At 40.7% G+C, this 23,922-nt stretch overlaps 1 protein-coding gene across 1 annotated transcript in view; it reads right to left on the reverse strand.

The window, feature by feature from the left end:
- Positions 1 to 23,922, reverse strand: part of sema4ba (sema domain, immunoglobulin domain (Ig), transmembrane domain (TM) and short cytoplasmic domain, (semaphorin) 4Ba) — a 40,690-nt gene that overhangs the window by 9,214 nt on the left and 7,554 nt on the right. Inside the window, exons 2-7 of the mRNA XM_041939732.1 lie at positions 12,927 to 13,327; positions 2,079 to 2,239; positions 1,840 to 1,902; positions 1,245 to 1,343; positions 594 to 705; positions 257 to 373 (exon numbers count right to left, since the gene is read on the reverse strand). Coding sequence (XP_041795666.1) covers positions 257 to 373; positions 594 to 705; positions 1,245 to 1,343; positions 1,840 to 1,902; positions 2,079 to 2,239; positions 12,927 to 13,044 — 670 coding nt within the window. The 5' untranslated portion in view covers positions 13,045 to 13,327. The remainder of the gene's footprint in view (positions 1 to 256; positions 374 to 593; positions 706 to 1,244; positions 1,344 to 1,839; positions 1,903 to 2,078; positions 2,240 to 12,926; positions 13,328 to 23,922) is intronic.

Consider the following 23,922-nt stretch of genomic DNA (forward strand, 5'->3'; position numbering starts at 1 on the left):
CGTGAACAATACTGTCAGCCTAGAGTGTGTGAAATTCAGGCATCAAGGGACAGACGTCCCTACTCCCTCTGACATCAACACACTAAATGGAAAGTTTTATTCCATCTGGGACATATTCGTAAACATTTTCATCTACATACAGTAATCTTAATGGTGTCAATTTCCAGAGTTCTCAGAAAACATATCTGGCAGTTTTGATAACATATATAATTTTTATCATATGAAAATAGCATGACTTGCAGCCAAAGATTTGTACCTTGAAGCCAGTTGAGTGAGTTTTCTGTTTTTAGAGCAGTTCCTTGGCTCAGACTCTTATAAATGATGGGTTCATTTCCTTGGAAATTACTGACTGTACCAGCATACAGCTCTCCATCTGCAACGCAACGAAGAAGACCAGCATAATCACAGTGTTTACCACGAGGGAATGGGCTTCTGCGTCACACACAGTAATGAAATCCAGAGGTTATGCCCCAATTTGTCTCCATATCAACCACCTGTGTCTAGTTACTTCACTCCCACGGTGGCTTCTGTAAATCAAAAAAAGTAAACAGAGCTGGACTTTATCGACAGCTGACAGCCATTGTGGGACGTACCAGCCATGATGGCAGTAGATTTGTATTCAGGGTTGAAGGGGCAGCGGCTTCGTCCATCCTCGGTAACGATCTCACCAGTTTCACTCTTGACGAGGGAGAAGTCTGCAGTTTTCTGGAGAACACAAACACACATCAAATGAAAAATAAGAGCTGTAACCTGGTCTGGCAGTCAACACCGTCTGTCTGTCCCACAGTGAAGAGGCAGTCAGTCAGTCTGTCTTTGGGTAAAGCACAGACCATCTCTGTGTGTTTGTTGTGAATTGTTCTATAAAAGATCTGTAGAAAAGGACTGCAATCTGGGTCGATTCTTATATAATCTGATTACATGCATTAAATATTTTGATCCATTTCCCTTTGGCACAGGAGATAATAAAATAATGCACATGCAGTATATTGTATCTAGCTGGACATGGGCCTCAGCAAGACTGCTAAGTGAGCTGAGAGGCAGGAAGCAGCAGGCATCAGATTTTAGATGCTCTTCCTCTAGAATCTAATAAATAAAAGCGATGTATAAAGCCCTGCATCAGGGGTAAGCAGTTTCTCTTAGAAACAAAACAAAAGATCCCAACAAAACAAGACATGCACAGGTGGAGTCGAGCTGCCCACAGCAGGTCACTGCAACAGGTGTGACTACTTCCTAAAACAACTTACTATGAAAGCACAGGTGGGACTGAAGGCGTAGGTTCCACACACATACAGATGAGTGCTGTTCATGCGTAGCAAGATCTTGATGTAGTTGAAGCAATCCGTCTGTATTAGAAACACAGAAAATAATTTCATGAAAATGTAAGGAAAACATAACTGATATGCAGACTTCACCACAGTCCAGCGATGTAGTTTACACAAACAACAGAGTGTCAATGTGTGTGTGAGAGCCTGTATTGCAAATTGTATTATTAAAATCCAGTTTCCACTTTATGTGCCATTTATTATATCATTCAGCAATTCTGACATGTTTTTAATATTCAGAACACACACTGATTCCTTCTGCTAATGAGTTCCTCCCTAACAAGGTCTGTATGTTTACATATTAAAAGTGATAGTGGAGCATACTAGAGGAAAAGTTTGAGGGAGGGAAAAATCCATTGTCGGAATGGAAAGTTACAACTTGACAGGAAATTCACAGGGTTCTGCCCTGGGTCTGTTTCCAAAGTGCCATGCAACAACTTGACCAACGAGGCTAACCTTCAGTCATGTAAATACAGTTTGAGCCATCTGAGTTTAGTTTCTTGAGCAGTTCACTTGCCTGCAGGTCTTTGCCTTTGAAACTGCACTCGTCTCTCTTCCTCTCTGGAGTTTTCCATGTGAGCTGCAGGAGAGAAACACTGTCAGACTCATACTGGAGGTATAATACAGTGAGGTGGGTTATATTCGCATTGGACTTCTGGGATCGTATCATATTTACAACCACATTCATATTGTACCTTTGGGATCCTATTATAACTACATTCATATTGATACAGTATACAGACGCTCGGCTCTTACATTTCTTTGTAGCTTGACTGCACTGATATCAGTGAGGTTGAGAGCAAAGAGAATCTCCCGGGCGCCAACATACAGCATGTTGTCTTCTTTACTGAGGTGGAGAGAGGTATAGTTGAAGACCCCGCTGGCGGAGAAACTTCTGGTCGTCCTCTCCTTCGCATCTGGACAGACACAGACAGAGAGGGAGACGCAGGGTGTAATTCATGAATTAATTCAACCATGTTGAATATGATGAGGCTATCATACAGAACATTATGACTGATAAAAGCCATTATAAGCTATTAAAGACAGAAAATGAAAAAATTAACTTGAATATGCAAATTAAAGCATTTTGAAGACCTTTTATCTGTAGTCATAAGATGTGATATACACCACAGATATACTGTAGATATTCTGTCTTAATCAGACACATTAGCACAATCTGTCACTGCTGACAAGGCTCACTGAGTTGTCTTGATTCTCATGACAACTTCACAACCCAGAAAGATTTTGTGTGTTTTAATGTTGCTGAAATCCATGCAGAAATTGTCCTAAATGACACATTGTCTACCATTTTTAAGCATTTTTATAGCATTTCTGCCTGCAGTAGACAGTGCAGCAGATAGGAAAGGAGAAGGGCGAGTTGGGTAACATGAAACAAAGGTCCCGCTCGGACTCGAATTGAAGATGATGCAACTACACGGTCAGCATCTTAGACCTCCAAGACACCAGGACGGTCCAGTTGGATGGAAACGCCTTAGGTCATTTCAATCTGTTTGACTACTCAGATCGTTACTGGGCTTAGACTTTTGTAGGGAAATATACCTAAGACAGGATATCTACAGCACAACTAAGGATCCGGGCCTCATGCAGTATTCAATACACCCAGAAAAAAAAACAAACTAACAAACAAACAAAAGCAAATGAAAAGAAATCAATGTCTCTGTGTTTCTGTGTGTGTGCAACTGCAACTTCTAAATCCTGTCAGCTCCTCATCAGAGAGAGATAAAGAAGGAAGGAAGAGAAAATCCCTCATATTTCTCCTACAGTATGTGAATGATTTGTTCCAACCACATTAACACCTCCAGACTGAAGCCAAGGGTTAAATCATCAACCCTCCTAATCACTACTTTAAGGCCCATGTGTATCTCAGATTTGCAGCAGCCTGGAGGCTTTTACTGCTGGCCCAGCTTGAACAACTTGCCTTAATTGCATGCCAGCATAAACAGAAGCAGGGAGCTGATGGAAACTTGATGTGACTGAAGCTCTGATACAGGACTTTTGCCCCTGTAATGTGGCAGATGAGGAAAAAATAACAGACCAAGGAACTTAATTTATTTTATTGAGGGAGGTCTAACATTCCTCTAATATTTCTTTCTCTCAGTGATGTGCAATTATATATAACTTACTGCTCTAAGGGGCTGTACAAAATGATTGTGGGAAGGGGGGCTAAAAACATTATGTTTCACTTTTTAAAAGAGTAAGACCCTCTCCAGAGTTAATATTTTCTTTGGATCTTCCACTTGACACAGAAACCGCCCCCCCCCCCCAAAAAAAAACTAAGAAAAACTCTGACTTTTTCCCTTTATGTGAAGGTGTGAATTAGTGTCGATAGTGATATTACTTATCATTTAAATTCACGAAGAAATAAAATACTAATCAGCAAAAAGATAAAATACACAACCCTCCCTTTTCTGATTCCATCTTCCCCCTAATCATTTTTGTACAAGCTCTCAGACCAAAAGCAAAAATGAAAAAGTCACAGTCTCATTTCCAGTCTGCAAGTCAACAAAAACATAATGCATTATTATGTTAAGCCAAAGTCAGTTCTGCTATTGTTTTTGACCTCATGAGGAAATCAGCGCTGTATTCTCACTTTGCAGAAGGAGAGGCAGATTCATACTGGATTAAAACCACAGATGCTGGAGGTAATAATTATAATTATGGCACTGCGGCATAAAACTAACCCAATCCAGATAGAGCAAGATGTCATTAAATTGTACTGATAATAAGTGTACTAGGTGGTACGTACCCTGTAGTACATGTGACCTAGTATAACCTCACCTCAGTGGGCAGGTACAGGAGGTTGAGAGACTTCCTCTCCCTCGGGAAAAACGACACGTTAATAGCAACCCATCGCCGCGGCAACAGAGAGCCATATTGTAGTTAAATCTGTTCGTAAAACCACAAGAGGCTCTGCTCTGCGTACTGTACATGGACCAGTTGGGGCCGTTCTCTCTCCTTTTCACCGTCATTACAGGATAAATGGAGTGCTGCTCCGTGCCGGTACAGTTCCCCCCTTTTTTCCTCCCCACAGAGCCTTGGGCGAGTTTAACTGTGATTTACAGGGAGAGAGACACAAAGGCCAAAGCCTGAACCAAAACAAAAGCTTTGAGGGATTTTCACAGAGGAGGATATCTACACAATTATTCTCTGGAGTCAGATCACCACTGTCATACTTAACGACCACAGCTGACGAAGAAAAACAATACAGCCCCTAATTGAGTATCATTTAAGGGATTCAGGAGGGTTTGCAACCACACAAAGCTTTCCTTTTACAATTTCAGGAAAACATTAATCATCTGTCAGTACAAACCTATTGGTTTACAATGCTTTATTCCTCTGAGGGCTAGATAATTGTGGTAGAGTATATTTTAACGGTGTGGTTTGCCCATGTTTTCTATCTATAAAAGGGTATGCTTAAACAATCGGCCGGTCAGTCTTAAAATGACTCGTGGCTCAAATAGCCTCAAGATGTTTCAAGTTGCTCTAATCAATATTTCCTACAATTGCTATGTATAAGCTTTTAAGATAGATAAGGAGCAAGATATTTCCCTTAGTGGTTGGTGGAGACCAAAACAGAGCTAAAGGAGAGTGAACAGACGTAAAGAGAAAACAAAAATAAAAGGTGAAGAACAACCTCCCTCATGCTATCTGAGAACTGGGGTTACATTTGTAACTTTGACTTTTCATGTGTTTTTGCCACCACAACTATATGAACTTGTACTGATTTTCTATAAAAACATTATTATAAATGAAAAGGTCTGTCAGTTAGCAGTGTTGAAATAATTTGTTGATGTAGCAGTCACAAGCAAAAACACAGTCCTGAGACCACAAAACCCCGACAGAGTAAATGCTCGAGGTCAAACACAGTGCAGACAGTTAACCCGAAAACCACATCATAAGCGAACGAGTGAACCCTGCTTGAACTTGTCCTACCTTCCCCTTCGCATACGCCACAGTCTCTGAAAGAATCCCCCTCTATTGTTGTCCGACTGTCTGAGGTTGATTCCCAAGGGGCCATTTCATGACAACGCAGCCCCAGATATGTTGTGGCGTACACCAGGACAAGGGAGACGGACAGGACAGTTCAGAGGAAGCACTTAAGAGAGGAAGAGCAGCTTGTGTCTGCTGCAGCCACGGAGAAAGGGTGTCACAAAGAGCAAGTGACCATTGTGTCGCTACTGAAGAGGTTCAATGAACGGTGTTACACCGAAGTTTATCTTCACTCTGTTAGACATCTCGTCCATTTTGCTGTTTTTTAAAAGAACTTTTGAGAAAGCTTTTTTATAACCAATAAATGGCACATGGTGTATTTCTACTGAACATGTTATGATCAGTATACCAGAGCTTTTTCACTTTAACCATACAGAATATAAATTCTGTGTATGTCACTTCAGACAAACGTCTACTGGAGTTATTTTCAACACAAGTAATCCTTTGAGTGATATCTAAAGAGTCAGTTGCAAATTACAAAAAGCATGTGGCCAGGTGACAAATTTACCTGGATAAGAATGCATGTTTGCCTTCACATTTGTTCATTTGGCAACTGCTTTTGTCCAAAGCGAAGTACAAATGAAGTACAATCCAAGCCAATGCAGATCAAGGTGTAGACTCTGAGAATAATACAGGCATGAAGGGGTCACTGAGTGGCGACTTTTTTTTACAGAAGGAAAAGTTCTTCTGAAAAGATCTGTGGATTCTCTTTAAAAGGCGAGTAACTAATGGCTCATTTTAAAGATAATAATGTAAGTGAGGACATGAGAGGGCAGGACGTGACAAAGAAACAAAACTATAATTCTGTCCAGTTTGCAGTCTCTGCTTGACTGATGATGCAAACACAGGTCACATATCAAGCAAGTATATGACCCTCTACTGCACAATGGAAACACCACACAAAGAGGGAAGTAGCAAGCAGAGCTGGATAACTTTACTCCTCACTGTATCACCATTACCAGACCTCTGATCTGAAGAGAGCAGCTCTGTCTGGTTCAGAGCACTTCTCTGGCCCTTTATAGAAGTGCACGAACAGCACACTCAGAGGTTCAACCTCTGGCAGCTGTAAGCAATACGAGATCAGTGCCGTTATTGTGTAATTAAAAGTAATTTCTGCAAATGGCACTGCTAAATGGATTGAAATACTCGCTGAGACTGGCTTGCTAATCTATTTAGAGGGGAAATTAATTATATCGGGCTTAAAGGAACCCTTCTACATTTTTGCAACTGATTTCCTGACGGGTCTGTGTCCAAAAAAAGTAGAAGGATAATTAAAAGCATGGAACATTCCCTCTAGAGGGGAGCTGTGGAGTAATTTGTCCTTTGGTGACAGAGATCTAAGTGCCTTCTTTTGTAGGGCAACTATAACAGGCTGATTCAATCAGTGCCCTCCCTTATGAGGGGGCCGCCTTTATCAGCTCTTACAGCTGTATGTTCAGGAGATCAGACGATTGCATGCCTCACTGAAAGGACCCGTTCTAGTTGACTTTGCGCAGAACTACAAGAAAACACTGTCACGCACAAATATACTGCATGAGCGGCAAATTACTCTGCAACAAACCTCCAGACAACTGGATCAAAGTAGTTTATCAGTAAAGCCATTCCTTTTCATTAATAAACTTGCCCTTAAAAACGCATTAAAATCAGCAGGTCCTGACTTTAATACCAAGATGTAAGTAAGTCATTAGCGCTGGTCACAGTTCACCAGTAGGTGACCCGGAAAAAATGGCCGCCTCTCTTTATCGAGATCAAGACCAACCAATAGACGTAGAATGAGTCATCTGTACGAGACGTCAGATGCCCCATTTCCAGTCTTCTGACCATAAACATGACCTGTATTCTTATCTCTGAGGGAGTATGTGAAGAATGCTGGCAAGCAATACTCCTACTCCTAAACTGATGCATAAACTGCACCTTAACCAGATAATTTTCTAGTTTTTACATTAAACAAACTGAGGAAGATAGCCGTGACACTATATAATTAATCTAACTTCAATCACAATATCACAACAGCAGTTTATTAGTATGGAATTATCTTCATACAGACTAAAATTTGTTACTTTAAAATTTGTTCAAGATGCAGGTAAAAGTATTAGTAAAGTCAAGAGTATTATAGACAACACAAAACAAAGATAATGCAAGCATCGATGGATTAACAAGTAAAATCTAAATCACTGTTCAATTGAAACCATGCATGCAAACGCTGTAAATATGATGATTCAGTGTTCTGCTTTGTTTCTTAAGCGAAAGTTGCAAAATCTTTAACACAAAGTTTGAAGTGAGTTTCTTGGCTCTTGAAATTTGACAATTTTTGACATACATGATCACAGGACAGTAGCAATTTTCCTCATTCTATTAAGATATACTATCTGGTAGTCGGTGTTTAGCCTTTGACTTATTTGGCTCCTCCTTCCATTCCATCCTGTGGCACCAGCATACAGAAAGGTGTCCTCACCTCCCCTTATAGACATAAAGTGCTAAGTGACAACAACAGACAAGGACAAGTAACAAATATCCCTGATGTCAGTGGTGGGACACTGTGATACAATTTATTGAAATTCTTTGTTAAAAAGAGAAAGGATTGACAGCTGAGTTAAGACACCTCAACATTAGAAAAAGCCTGTGAAAATAAAGACAGAAGAGAGAAATTATACTTTAGCAAAGTAAGGAAGAACCTACTCAGAGAGACACAAGGGACAAATCTCTTTTCTTTGTCTTCATCTACCTAGCGTACTTGCTCAAGGACTTTGCTTGGGATAGAAGAGATGAACCCTCGTAAATCCAATCGCTTTGAGAACAAGTGATTAAGACCCTCTGCTGAGAGTGAAGCAGTGACTGCTGCGACAGGAGGCCGCAGTGCCAACAGGAGTCCCACTGGGTCAGTGTCAGAGCAATGCCAGGACTCCCACTACTGCCGCATTGTCTGATGACATCAAGACAGAAAACAGACCACACTGAAGCACCGACTAAATTATCCCAAGTAATTTTTACTAGCTATTAAGAGCTGCTGCTGAATTGGTAATTGTGTGGGAGAGTAGACCTGGGAAGCTGAAGGACAGAGACTGAAGCATCTGGAATGCATTATGACAACAAGCCAAGAGGGTCAATTCACCGGGAGATTCATTAGACAAGCTGTGAGCCTGCTGTTTGCATTGGTAACTTGTGGGGCTGCATCTTGTTAGCAGGATATTGTCTCCACTGCACCATGCTGATGCTCAGATTGGTGGCAATTTTGAACACAGCTTCAGGAAGCAGGGGCTGGAAAGTCGTATTGTAAATGCTGCAAATACTGTAAATGCCAAGGAAATTGTAAAGTGCAGAGAGAGAAGTATGTGCATTACGTATTCACACAGCAGGCACAAGCAATAACAGGCTTTGGTGGTGCAATTTATAGGGGGGTAGAAACTAATTAATAAATAAAACACCCTCATCCAAATCTGTTAAACCCGTAGTTTGTAAAAGAGCCTGCACTTCAGCTCTAAAGGAACCTTTTCCCATGAAAAAGGCTGACAGGCCAATCTGTTGGTCAAGGAGCAAGAAAAGCTGACCCCAGATTAACCACGAAGATGTAAACCAGCTGCTGTTTCATCAGGAACTCACCATGACCCCCTTCCTCAGAACAGGGCTGGAGCATCAAGAACAAAGAGACTGTACATGAGGTCATGACATGTTTCTAAGTGTACAGCAGCACTCTGACCTGACTGACCTGACTCCACGCTGCGTATTTACAGCAAGAGCAGACACACAGTTGCGGCGTCCTCACAACACCTTGAAAATGAATGTGTGAAGCAATGACAGTGTTTTTTGCAGGGTTTTTACAGGCTCTGTGGAGCATCATTTAGAACATCGGCAATATCACGATCAACAATGTGTCTTTTTTACAATGATTGAAAACAGTCACTACTACGGACGCTGGTCAGTCACATGAACATTGCATTACTGATACACATACTGCAGCATTGATAGGGGTTGAATCCATAAAACAGGAGAATAGCTAAAAAAAAAAGCTAACATACCTGTTTGTTCCTCATTTGATCAATATACATAACAATCTACTGCTCTAAATGGTTGTCTGATTAATTAATTAGTAAGCAACAGAACATGTATGTTTGATCCATTTATCATGTCAAAACAAATGTCAAGAAAATACTGATAACAACTTCAGAAGTGAGTAGTTGCAGCTTTTTTGTTGAACATCATCATCTAAATACTTTGATTTAAAAAAAAAACAATTTATTAGGGTTGTAACTACATTTTCAGCTGCAACTAGCGCTGCAATGGTTAATCCATTAATTAAATAGTTGTTAACTATTTAATTCATTGCCAACTATTTTGATAGCCAATTCATCGGTTTGAGTAATTTTTTAGAAAAAAAAGTGTCAAAGTTATCTGATTCTTGCCTCTTAAATGTTGATTTTTTTCTGTTTTCTTTACTCACTTATCTTTGGGTCGTGGAAAAAACAAGACATTTGTGGACGTCATCTTGGGCTCAGTATCAATGTTTTTCACCATTTTCGGAATTTCATAGACTAAACAACTAATTAATTAATCAAGGAAATAATCGACAGATTGATCAGCAATGAAAATACTCATTAGGTGCAGTCCTATTATCAATCAATCTGATTACTATGTTTTTTTCTTTTTTAAGTATTAATCAATCAATCAAAAGTTCTGTGTTAACATTACTTTCTGTGTTAAACTTGATGAGGTTCGGTTTTGCCAATAGGCCAAATCCTGATTCAGTTAATTTAAAAAAATACTAATATGAACTAAGTCATAACAAAAACAATCCTCTTAACAGTCACTATGTTTTTCTACTTTGGTGTAATCTCATGGACTTTAACAAGTCAAGTGGAGTGTATTTCAGCATACATGCCATTAAGCCAAACTGCTGTTCAGCTATGTGGCACCGACGCAGAATTGAAAAGCTGTTATCTCACTTGACACTGCTGTCATTCTGAATTACTTGAGAGTGGTTGATTCGACAAGTGTAGACATGGCAGCTTTTAAATAATTGAAAATGCCCTACCCCGAGCACGGCTGGGGGCATGGCCCCCAAATAAATTTAAAGCATGACTGTCCACAGGCATGATGTCTCACAGAGAGCCGAACAGATCAACAGGCAAAGACGGGGAACACAAACGGCTTATAGGTGTGCCTTTAAATGGCGTTCCAACACACTAAGCCATTCAGAATGGTCTGCGTTAAAGCCTGGCACAAAAGCAGAGAGAAAAGCAGATGCAGGCTCTACTCCCTGAACCCATGATCCAGCCTGATAGGCGCATAATGAGAACCAGACAAGTGTTCACACCATAACACATACAAATCCCCATTCATTATTCATGGCAGATTACCCTCTTCATTAAGGCAGAGGCGGGGACCAGGGGACAGAGAGGGCAAGACAGAGGAGGAGGGGAAGTTGGTCTGCGAAAACGTTACTGGATGAGAAGCAGCCAAGCAGCTCTAGCCCGCCTACACTACCAAAGTCAAGGCATGTAAACCGTCAACCTAACTGCCATCCAGATAGGACAGAGAGGACCAGAAACCATGACGAGGCCGAGCGGCTTCTGCTGGATAAAGTTCAGGTCCCCGAGGCCTGCAGCTCTGCATTCTGCTTTGATACAGTAAACACAATGTGACAAAGCCCTTCTGAGGGAGGCTGGAAAATGTCAGTGTAACAGAACCAACATTCCCTCAGCAAGACAAATTCTATCACCAGGCCCCACTAACCTTCATTGGCTGAATGAAGCCTGTTTTTTTCTTACGTCGCAATCTGAAACCAAAAAGTTGTCTTTTAAACGGCAACATCATCTGTCGAGGAGCTCAGTCTTTTCAGACATCTTTTGTCAGAGCTAATGCATGAGCCAGCTAGTAAAGTTAAAGTCGCAATGAGCCCTTAACCAAGATATGGGTCAGAGGGACATGGTAAACGTACTCCTTCTTAAGTCGTATTGTGTATCGTAACTACCTCTGTTGTAAACACTTTGCAATTTCCTGCAGAACTCATCAACGTGCAAGGGTTACAGCAACATAAACTGTATGTAACAAAACACGCTGATGACTGAGGATAGGTATGGTTAGCACCAATAATACTACTAAAATAGACACAAGATAGAAAAGACAACCATCCTTGCTTAGCCGCAGCCATGCTGCATCCATAAAACACAGAGTTCTGGGCTTCTGATATGAGTGTTTTGTGTGCTTTATGGTGGTGTTTAAGATTGGCTGCACGCCCTTAAAGCAAATCTTAACAGGGATAAGTGTGAACGTGAAGCGTCTTTGCACTGAGTGATTGATGGTGTGTGTTGTTGTGAAACGCTTCACCAGTGCTGAGCTGTGGGCTTTGTTGGGGCTGGCAGGTGAGAGAGATTACCTGTTGGTATAGAGGTCCTACATGAGGGAAGGTACAGGCTCAGACAGGCAAGATGGCTGACCTATTTGAAAGCTTGCCTGCTCAAGATTAGCCCCATACTGGAAATTTTATCTGTGTCTTTAATAGATTACTAAGAGAGATCTATCAACACAATCTTCCCTGACATTAAGAGTCTAATGACGCCTGAATCACTAACCGCAGTTCAATCATTGAAAGCCTGCATTGATCTCATAATCCATCATTTTGTTTAATATCCATGGAAATACTAAGGCACAATAAATGTTTAAATCCAACTTGTCATCTCAAGTGCACTGGTTGATCACTTGAATAATTACATACAAGTGACAGTAAAATCCTTACTTGGCACTAGTGGGCATGGCACTCTCTACGACCACAGCGGAGCAAATCATGCCACTCAAAAGGCTAATTTAACAACATCATAACATATTTTTTAGGGCGAAATTTGACCAAAAATGCAAATTATATAAGAGCAGGACCTCTCAGTGCTTGCGAGACTGTGTCAGACTGCCCCAGTAAGTCGCAGCACAATAGGCCGGTTCATTTTGTAATTATGTCTGACCTGTAGGTACTCGACCAAGCCACCCCGATGGAGCTGCCATTCACAGTGCGGATTTACATGGATTTTAAATCATTATGGCGAAGACAAACACCATCCAAATCCCTTTAGCTCCTACAAAGGACATATATGAAGTGTATTGGGTTTTTTTTCAATGGACAGAGTTAATGAACAGGGACACCACTGGGATTTACATAATCAGCCCTGTAGGCAGGATGTGAGAGTGTAAAATTTTGGTATGCTCTGTTATAATATAATAATAATTTAATACTGAATACTGAATCATCTAACAGAAAAGAGAAGCCGTTTCTGTTGACCTTCCGTGATACATGAGCTCCTAAATTATGCAGTTGTGTAAAGCTTTTACATCTGGCCAGCTGTGAGCTTGCAGCAACTTTACTACACAGAGCAAGAGAGAGCAACAGCCTCGCTCTTTTTACTGTTTACTGACAATTTGCCAAGTGCTGCTGTTCATGCAAAAGGATCTCACCAAGCCCCGACTGGAGCCTCAGGCACCCCCAAGGCTCACATCATCCTTTCTATATACTCCACATATCTTTGCTTGAAACAAACATCTCATGCATTAGCAGTATGTTACTGTAATATCATGGTAATTCTCAAATCAATGAGCTGATAAACTTACTGTAGGAGAAGGTGAGGCGTGGAGTGACATCATTTTCCGTGACAGCTGCGTGAAAGCAACCAACAAGGAGGACAGTGTAGGCTGGGAGCCAGAGCCAAGCCATGCTCATTGTCCACATGCCTCCTAAAGACCGCCAGCCAACTTGCAGTATTTGCCTTTCAGGTTTGTGGGGAATTCATGAAGAGCGTCTTTTTTAAGCTGTGTTTATTTTCTCTCCTTCTCTCTCTCTCTTCCTGTGGCTCCAGACTCCTTGAATGGAAGGTCTATGCACTGTCGTGAAGTCAGACCCCTTTGGGTCTGCGGAAGATGATGCTGGTTTGAAATGACCGTCACAACAAGACAGGAAGCCTCCACCGGTCAGCCTCCATGCGTACACATCACCGCAGGGTCTCAGCTGAGGTCTGCGAAGATGAAGGAACAACATTCGAGTTAGCGATTTGTATAAGCAAGCTTGCGGGATTCCATGTTGATGTGGAAAGAAAAGTGGATTCATTTATGAGTCGACTGACAGAACATTTACCACCAACTATTTTGAAAGCTGAGTCAACATTTAAGACATTTTTTCAAGCAAAAATGGCAAACATCCTCTCGTACCAGATTATTCATAGTGAGGATTTGCTGCATTTCTGTTCCACATGCCACAGCCAAAACAAACACAGACAATAAAAACATTTGAGGACGTCACCTCGGAAAACTTACACAACTATTACGTTTTTTTTCACAATTTTCAGACATTCCATGAACTAAACAATTAATTAATAAATATCAAGAATCAAGAATCCTTTATTGTCATTAAGCATGTCAATGAAATATGCATTGCAACCCCCATGTAGATAATAAGAAAGATAATAAAATAAAGTAAAGATGAGGGATCAGTTCTTAAATTTTTTTTTAGCTGTAACTCTTGTTCCTTGTAATGGGTACAGTTTCAGTGCTAAGCTGTATAGGAACAGCTGTGGTGCTAAGAGGGGTACTAGGTTAAAAAAATGTCTTTCTATGTCATCGACAGTGTGCTGAGAGCAGTCTTTATCTTAACAAAAGAAAAATCTGGTTTCATAACTATTGCCATCCCACTACATTTGACATTTTTAGTGCCGAGGTGCCAGAGGACAAAACCAAAATCTAGATTCTTTATCTGTGGGGCTCAAGCTGACCACTCCTCGCTACAGATCTGAGGTGTCTGGTATTGCTTTCAGTTTCTGTCCAGAGGGTTGAGTAAGTGATACCACTGTAGTGATCATTAACAGAACCCTACATAAATGAGCTTTGCTTAAGGAAATGTTTGAGTGCAATGCTGAGGTCAGGCTAAATTCATAATGTCAGCTTGTGTTTAACAACCTTATGCTCCCCCAAAGTCACAGTCTACATGTCTGACCTGCTTGTACCTGCTCTGCACAGGAAAATGAAAACAGACTAAATTTCTTGGAAATCTTTCAACTTAAAGACAATAAAAAGGTGCGGCACCTAGGTCATATTACAGGAGTTTCTGTCCCACAGTTTTCCTTGGTTGAACTTTAGTTGAATTACCGCACAGTGAGAAATGGTGTGTATACATTCTAACCACTGATACTGTAAAATGTTTTGATTCCCACAGGTCACAGAAGGCTTTAATTCTGCCTGCTCTCAGTTGCAATGAGGAATTTATGAAGATAAAAGTGCCTAAAGCCAAAGGAAATTGGTTAAATATTTGCATAGTCCTGCTGTGCATTTCTCCTCAAACCAACACAGATCACTACACTTTCAGTTTTTTATTTTTATTTTTATTTTTTTTTTGCCATTCAAGAGTTGACACTGGCTAACTCCTTTATCCACAATGCCTCCAACAATTCTTACGAAAACATCAGATAAAAGCCACAAGACAACCATCATTCCCATAATGGGGTTATGTGGCAATTCAGTGATGTTGATTAACTGAATGTAGCGAGACGTGAAGGGAAATTCAATACGCACATCCCAGTTACAACTCCAGACACTCCATTACCGTTGCCACAGGTAGCTCCTCATTAAATGCAACCAACGGGAGATTCGGTTTCATGTGGGGTATGGCAATCAATAGCAGAAGGCAGTGAGTGAAGCTATTCCTGTTTTCTATCAAGAGGTTCCTGACTCTTAGTCAATAAGCAGTCTGACACTTGGTGCAAACACAGACATCTCCAAATCTGAGCTGGGAAGATGACATTTGGAGGAGCAGGAAGGCCATGATAAAGGCCGGAGAAGAAGACACAAAGAGGGTTATTTTTACAGCAGTGGAGACACACACGAGACTTGAATATAAGAAATACAGGCAGATATCCTCTACTGTGTCAATTTACTCCCCAAAAGGAGGAATAATACAAATCAAGACTTTCTTCTGTGTGTCTTTTTCAAACAGTTAAAAAAAAAAATGTCAACATAAGAGCTATTGGATCAAAATCAGTCATTACCTTTACCACTGATGCACTGTTCAGATTTGAAAAAGCTATAACAGGAAATATAATCAGTGATGCCTGGACATCCTACAGCAGGACTGTGACTCTTAATGATCATGATGACAAAAGCAGACAAGGTTATGAGAGGCTTCTGCTTTTGAAACTCCGGGCTGGGTCACTGTCTGAAATTTTTTGGACGGTCCCCCCTGCCAGCAGCCTACGTGGTGCCAGCGGCCTGTAACGTGTAATAGACAGGAGGCAGGCCATAAGCATCGTTAGCATCCTTTGTGTGGAACAATTCAAAGGGAGACACCACGTGACCAAGAAAAAGTGAAGCTAACATTAATTCTGGGTTTGTGTTTGACAGTCAGAAAAAGAGGCCCGCATGCATCGAGCTGAACCCGACTGAGGTACGTAGAGAGAGCTCAACTCAGCGTGAGCGAGAGAACAAGGGCCCCTCTGACAGCACAGAAATCTATATGCAACTCTGCACTTCACCGCTCTCTCCTGCATGATGCATAAACTGAATCGTCCCTTTCACTCCCTACACAGACGTGATAGTGTGCTCTGGCTATGGATGATACCCTCCCATCTCTCTATGATCTCCTCTTAAATCTTTCTAGAGTTCCTTTCTACATCCCTCTGCAGCAACATATCATCCGTATCAGATCAGTTTGACATAATCATTGCATACGTCAAGCTTTTACTGCAGATTATAAAACATGAAGTGTCTTATCAAAGGCAAAGGTTTGGTTTTATTGGTGGGAGGACACAGTTAGGTCTGGAGTTCTTCAACAAGACTCAGCGAATGCTATTTATTTCTGAACATTTATATGAACCTCGAAAATAACATATATAATAATTAAATTGATCTTTGTGCATTCCATGACTCTAACAAAAGCATAGAAACACGCCCTAAAATTCTTTATTTTTAAGAAGAACAGTATATATGAGTATATATATACCCTAACCCAAGAACTGATAATGGAATAATGAGATAATGCTGTATTAACACCCCTAATCACAAAAAACAGAGAAACAATCAATAGATTTGATTCAAATAAAGCTTTACATGTAGTCTGTGACGTTTACCACTACATACAAAGCTTATATTGCAGGGTAAGCTTATAAGTACAGGGTAATAACTGAAGGTGACCAGGAAGAGTGTATCTACATCTTTATCAACTTAGAGCTTCCTCCTGCATTATGATGCCTTGACAGTAAGTGTAACAAGGGGTAAAACAATTAGGAAAAGTGAGAGGGGCATACGAGTGGAAACTAAAATACCCTTCTGGGTGGGAAATAAATGTCACACAGAGGTGTCACTATGTGACTGATTTTTCACAGGCATGTGCTAACCAACCCACCATCCAGGTAAGTCACAGCAATAGTTTTGACAATTCATGAGGTGAAAATAATTAGCCAAAGAAGTGAAGAGACCTATAATGATGCAGTGAGAAGCCATGCTGCGAGCAGGTAGCGACTTCCATAGGACGAAAGAACTGATTCGTTAACACATGTGGTTGCATGAGAATAAAACTCCCATAAACAGGCAGCTGACACAATAACTGACATAACAACTTCTAATGCAATGGGAAATTTATTGTACCAAACATTCCCATAAAAAGTTATGAGCCTGTCATATACTAGAATAAACCTTTGAACATTATATTGTCTACGCTGTCAAATGTATTCACATTAGTGTCCATGTCAAAAGAGGAAATAAGGTTTATATTTAACCAACATGGAAATTCCCAGCACTCTTGACCAGTCATTTCCAGTAATACAGCTCCTGGCGTACAGTAAAACCATCACAATTTATCATCGAATGACAAAGACCGCCCAATGACAGCGCTACTTATAAGACTAGCATTATAAATAGCTGCACTGCGTATGCTGCTGAAACAGGTGGCACCACCATTAGCATTTGTTATTTGAGTAGAGTAGGAGGGGTCAAGGCCCCCCGATTCCACACACAGCCTGTTGACTGGTAAAGTGTTGACTGAAAAATACGACCTCTTGGTATGCCTGTCATCTGTGGAAGCCACCTGCACACACACACGCACGCACGCATGCTGGCCATCGACATCACAACCCTCGGACAGCCCAGGTCACATGCTCCCAGATGTGGCCTTCAACCTGTGATCAGCACTTCCCCTCCTGCCCCCTTGACACCTTCACGCTGCTGAAGGACTCTCAGATGTGTGAAGGAGCAGATGTGAGACGTGGAGGACATCATCTGTCAGGAGAGGGTTTAATGGAGGAACACGCCTGCACATATGGACGGAGTGGCTGATTCACTGGGCGAGTGCCGTGGGAGTGCAGTGTTGACACAGTCCTGCACAGGTCCTACTGCCTCTCAGGTTATTTCGTAATGACTCATCCAGATCTAAAGATACCGATCTGTGAGTAAGATGTTACAGCACTTCCGGCACAGAGCTCAGGTATCAATGGTGACTACGTGGAAAAATCACTGTTACAGGAATTCCAAGGTAACCTCAAATACTCCCATCACAACAGCAAATTTAGTCATTTGTATTAAAGGTGATTCTCCGGGAGGCAGTTGCATCAACTCTTAAGTTTTTCAAACTTTGCCCAATTGTGACACAAGTGTCATTAGCATTACTAAGTAAAAAAACATACAACAAACATACTAGTTCTTATCCAGAGATTATCTGTCACTAAATATTTACAACCTGTAACTTCCAGATGTATCTGTTACATAGCTAAACCGACAAAGCAAACGCTAGTTTGCTATGATCTGTTTAGACCAAAGTGTAAAAGATCTCAAATACTGTTGACACATACGACCTGGCACCTGTAAAACTCTGTTTAGTGATGTTGTAAGCTGGGAAATTTTTACATTCATATTCACAAAATATTTACATTATTCTTTAGATTATCCAAACATTATGCTGATATAATTAGACTAAATTACCAAATCAACTAGAAAAACACAATCGATATTTCCCATTTATTCTAAGCTTTAAACTTACATTGATTTCTCCATGTATGCAGATAGAAAAAACACAAACTAACACCTAAACTCACAAAGGATTGGCAGTCCAGTTCAATGTGCGCCTGTAAATCTGACACTTCCTGTTTACGTAGGTGATTATTTTTGTTTGGGTATGCGACAAATGTTTCAGAGCAACTGACTCACACATTATTAAAGTCTAGCAAAAAAAAAAAACTTACATGTTAACAGTATGACCTGACTACGTTAATCACCAGTTTAAAACAACTTTGGAAAGACTGGAAAGACAAACTAAGTAATGGATTCACGAATAGCTGGTGCGACCCAATCTGGTTCCCCAGAACAGAAACTCAGAAGTCTGTATTTCTGATTAGCTGACCGCGGAGGCTGAAAAAAGACCCTCTCTTTCCTGCTCGACCCATTTTAAGTCCAATCCCCAGACCCAACTAAGAGTAATTAATGGCTCATTCATCCCTGAGCGAACCATACAGCAGTAATTATGACCATATGCTATTCCAAAGACTTTTAATTGCCTAATTAAAATCTTATTAAACTATTGAACAGAGATAGGGGACATTTTGAACTTACCGTTCAGGGGAGTTAAATTCATCAAGCTTGCTTCTCCTCTGGGGTTTGTGACACACGGTCAGAGGTTGTGAATTTTATCACAAGCGCTGACTTCTTCAAACATCCCAAATTTGAAGCTATCAGGCACTACGAATGTATTGATAGATTACGGTAATATATGGCTGTGAAAGTGAATGAGCATATTTCATCACGCCTGTCTTTGAAACCTTTACAAGTGCCTAAATCAACCCGGTTTCAGAAGTTAAAATATTTGAAATGATATTCCATTTCCCCTCTGCGCAAATTTCCATAACAGATGTGGAGCCAGCAGAAGCAGCTTGCTGATGAAATGTAAAGTAGCAGAGCAGCGCCTGCTATCACTATCAAGGCCGAAGTGGGTAAAAGAAGAGCAGCAGGGGCTCCATGACAGACAGAAAAGGGCATTAATACTCAGTGAGGGAAGGGACAAAAGACAAGCAAATGAGAGGGCAAAGACACCTTTTCCTTTCTGAAGGTGACAGTATTTCTAGTCACCTCATCGAACTCAGCACTCGAGACACTCGTGTGAAGGTGGGAATCACCTGAGAGTAACTAATCTCAACAGACAAATACTCCACTCAATGAGATCTTTACTACTGTGTGAGAGTCATTCACCTCCGTTGGCTTCGTGCCCTTTTTATTCCTGGCACTCGAGCCAACTCTCCCTGTCAAAACACACCAGACAGGGCATAAACCCGGATTAAAGCTATTCATGTGTTGTCATTAATAAACCCTCACATACGGTAAATACTGGGAGGGCTGAGGAGAAATCGGCAGAAAATTGTACTTTCTCTCTCTCTGTCTGCTCTCTGTTCGGTTTTCAACAACCCAGTGTAAGCTGATCCACTTTCAGGAAGCAGCCTGCCCTGCTGATCTCGCTGAAATGGCCCAATTATTTTCTACAGCCTGTTTTAACGTTGTCACACCCATTGCTGAGGAAAGGAACATCGTTGCGAGTATCCGACGTTGTATCATCTGATAAACCTTTCAGACGTTAACGCTGAGTCAGCCCCACATTTTATCAGCCATTAATAAATTACTATAATTATCAAAAATCCTTCTGCACCTTCTGTTGACCCATTATACGATCACAGAGAGAACGAAGTGCATGATAAGCTGTCAAGATATTCTGCAAATTCAGTGGTCAAAAGCTGAAATGATTTTGATGTTGACATTCAACAATTGTACCTGAACCTGATCTGCATTCCACACAGAAAGACTACATAATACATCCTGACATTTGGTGGAGCTGCAAAGCAAGAGCAATACTAAAGGGCGCTGCTCCAGTTCATGCCACAATTATTGATACTATTGTTGTACTATACTAGATATTTGTACTGTAATAAATATTGCTTAAAAAGGGCAAACACAAGTGCTCTGTAACCGATGTCAGAGCTCTTTAAATGTTTTGGATTTGGATTTGAAGCAAAATAAAATATTTCACTGATAACTAAGTGGAAGGTCTATGTGTCTTCATCTTCTCATTGCAGTTGTTCCCAGCATAGTTTGGGCATTAGTATATGTATTTATTTTGATAATCCTCTTTTAAGTACATGTCAAAGACATTCTGAGTGCTGATAAATCTGACATTACTTGCAAACTGATGTGAATTAAATATCTCACACTCTCAGCTTCTGCTGGAAAATTAAGATCACCGCCATCCGAGCACAGTCTGCTGCTCTCAGCACGGTAACGCTCACGTGCAAACGACTACCATGTCACATGTGTTTATGCTGAAGTATTAGGATCAGGGTGACATTTCTGTGGGATTTCCTATGTCAAAGTCCTCTACTGAAAACTACACTACGTTTACAATGGCCAGTGATGAGATATACATATGAATCTCTTGCAGTGAAATTACAGTATGCAACTGTTTTTCCATTTCTCTTTTCCATTACTCAAACGGAGCAAATGCTTTCAGAATGGGTAACATGCTGGAGACTTCACACTTTAATTTAAAGAGAAATAACATTTAAAACATACACAAGGTAACATTTTTGGATAGTCTAATGTTAATCAATTATAAGGTGTCAGAAAGTTCTTATACAAGACCTGGTAACCAACGCTAAACTTAGCCTAACTCCAGTCCAGGCTCCCACCACTTTATAACTACCTTGTACATATAGATCTACTAACTGTATTATGTATAGACCAGTGGACTGCTACTGTGAGCAATATTTGAAACGAAGCAAGAGGTCAGTTGATAGTAAGTTGTGTAACAGTTCAGGCCAGCCAAGGAAAGCGTGACCACAATCAGTTCAGTGCAGTAAAAGCAACAAATTCACCAGGTACTCTTTTATGAGAGAAATAAAAACACAGAATAATGTCAGTGCACTGTTTAAGATATCTAGGACCTGTGGTTTTATGAGGGGTCCTGGCGTCTGCCAGACACAGGTGAGGAGCTGTTTGAGCCCTGGCTGCTGTAAGTAGGTCAAGCCTGTTGAAACACTCACTCCCGCTCTAAATGTCTGCACTTGTTTGCCATATAATTCTGTCGGCATTCACCAGAGTGAAATATTGACCCTGATAGAGCGAGTGCTGATAACATGACATCGACCTGTGGTGCTTTATCTCACTTGTTCTTGTTTACCTTCACTAGCTTGATCTGTTATAATAGATAAATCTGCAATACACAACTACAATATGCTGAGGTAGTTGTTTAAATACAAATAATATGTTAATGAGCAATATCAAACACTATAACAAAAGAGTATTTAACATATGAACAGAAGGCGAAGACTAGAAATTGGTCACGAGGTAAAACCAGCTGTATGTGAGGATTTTTCTCTGTGAGAAATATATCAAAAATAATAAATAATAATTTTAAAAAATGGTATTTTTTGCTGAAAAATCTGCAGGGTCTGTTATCACAGACACTGTGTAACTCCATCATGTGGACAATTCAGCTGACAAAAAGGAAATAATATGCTGCATTAATATTTGCTGCCCATGGAAATTCATGGACTACTCAATCACCAACACCGCATTGAAATATTTATCCTCTTCAAAATTGATTAGGCTGGTGTGGCATCCATGAAGGGCTGTAAACAAAGCGGCGTGGCTGTTCTCCCTTGATGTCCACAGCGAGAAGCTGCACGCATTCCAGTAGCTTAGCGGCTTAGACAGAAGCTCAGGCTATAGGCCATTGGGCAAAGAGCTGCACACATCCATCACTGTGTGAGTTCGATAAAAGGCTCAGAATGTCCACGTCTCCACATGCCCATCATCGACACAAACCGCAAACTTAAGAGTTTTGAAAGCCTGCGAAGCACATCGTAACCAGTTGGTTCTCGCTGCTCAAGGTTTCACTGCTCAAGTCTCAACTATGTCAGTGCTAAATGTACACTGTGGAGTTGTCTTCAAAATGCAAACAAATGTGACAAACGCTTTTCCTTCCCCATAAAACACTTGCAAAGAGGATTTTTCCTCAACACTTGAAACCTGTGTTGTTTACAGCACGTTAACAAGCAAGCAGCCCTCCTTCATATGCATGCAGCTGCATATCTCACTGCCACCTGTAGATCAGTGGAATAGTGTGATACTGCAGGAATGTGCATCTTATCATCCTCGTGCACATGCACAAGACACACCACATGGGGACCAAGTCATAAAAACACCACTAGAGGTCAAAAACCCCACAGAGAACATTTCTTCAATTCTGAAAAAGTAAATGATGTGCTTGCTAAATGCAATCAGCTAGCTTTCTATCAGAAGACTAACAGATTAACATGCTAGTTGATTCAGTACGAACAATGATCTTGTAATGCCTCATTAGGCTGGGCAGCTGACAGCTATGGGGAGTGGTGTGGATGATGCTGATCCGCTTTGCTGCCTCTTGAAACCAATTAAACCTTGTGATCAGCTATTTTAACAAGGAGCTACAGAAAAAAAATGAAACACAATATATGAACAATATTCTTAAACATATATCCAAAAAGAGATATTGGCAGATAATAGAGAAAAAAGTTTTGGGTTTTTTTTTTTTTTTTACCTTTTCAAAAAACACAAGCAAGGATCAGTGACAGCCCAGGGAGTGGTGTGTTCATCCAGGCAGGTGTAATCAGGTTCAGGTTCACTCCTCAATCATCTAATGTCCATCCTATTGAATATGACACTTGTGAGAACTGCTAAAGGCTAAGCTGAGCTAATGCTAATGCTTACGAAGCTTTGCCAGACTACAAGGTGCAAATTGACATTTGTATTCCTTGATTTTTATTAACATTAATATTAACAAATATTGGGATAAGCCTATTAACTTAGTTTGATTATTTGCATATTGCAGGAACTTCTTTAAGTATCCACAACCCTTGCTATTAATTGTGGACTTCTTTCCTTTATAGTCGCATAACACTGAAAGATTTCTTTTCTCTTTGAACTCACTGAGGGAAACAGAAAGTCTGACAACAGTGTAAAGACCATCGGTCTTATACTCTCTAAATCTAGTTATAGATAGATAGATAGATAGATAGATATACTTTATTTATCCCAAGCTGGGAAATTGCAGTTTCATGACATACAGCATACAAATGATGAACAACTGATCCTGAGGCAACAAATACAGTACAGACAGTTAGGTTTCTTATGCCTGTGGTTATACTTATTCATCTTCCTCTCATCTCTGGCTACAATCCCCAACATGTCTTAAACCTGGTATCAAGCACAAGTCAAATTCTCCTTTTTGACCTCTTTATGTGGCGGATAGACCACATTAAAATATCTTTGTGGGGGGTGGTCTATCCCCTTTATGTGGGGTCTGGGAGTGGGGCAGTTGCCCCCCACATGCAGTGACCTCACTTAGCAAAGATCAATAGCAAGTTGCACATTCCTCACTCAAAGTTCTCTGGAGTCACTTAGACCTTGGTATCCCAATCATCCAAGCCATCTTGTGAATCCTTTAACACACTGATATTTGGGGTAAATTCCAATCATTGACATCCAACATCCAAGACGACCAGATCTGACCTACGAGGGCAGCGTATGGTAAACCACGGCAGGGAGATGAACT

Source organism: Chelmon rostratus, chromosome 6, assembly GCF_017976325.1.
Source record: "Chelmon rostratus isolate fCheRos1 chromosome 6, fCheRos1.pri, whole genome shotgun sequence".
NCBI lineage: Eukaryota > Metazoa > Chordata > Actinopteri > Chaetodontiformes > Chaetodontidae > Chelmon > Chelmon rostratus.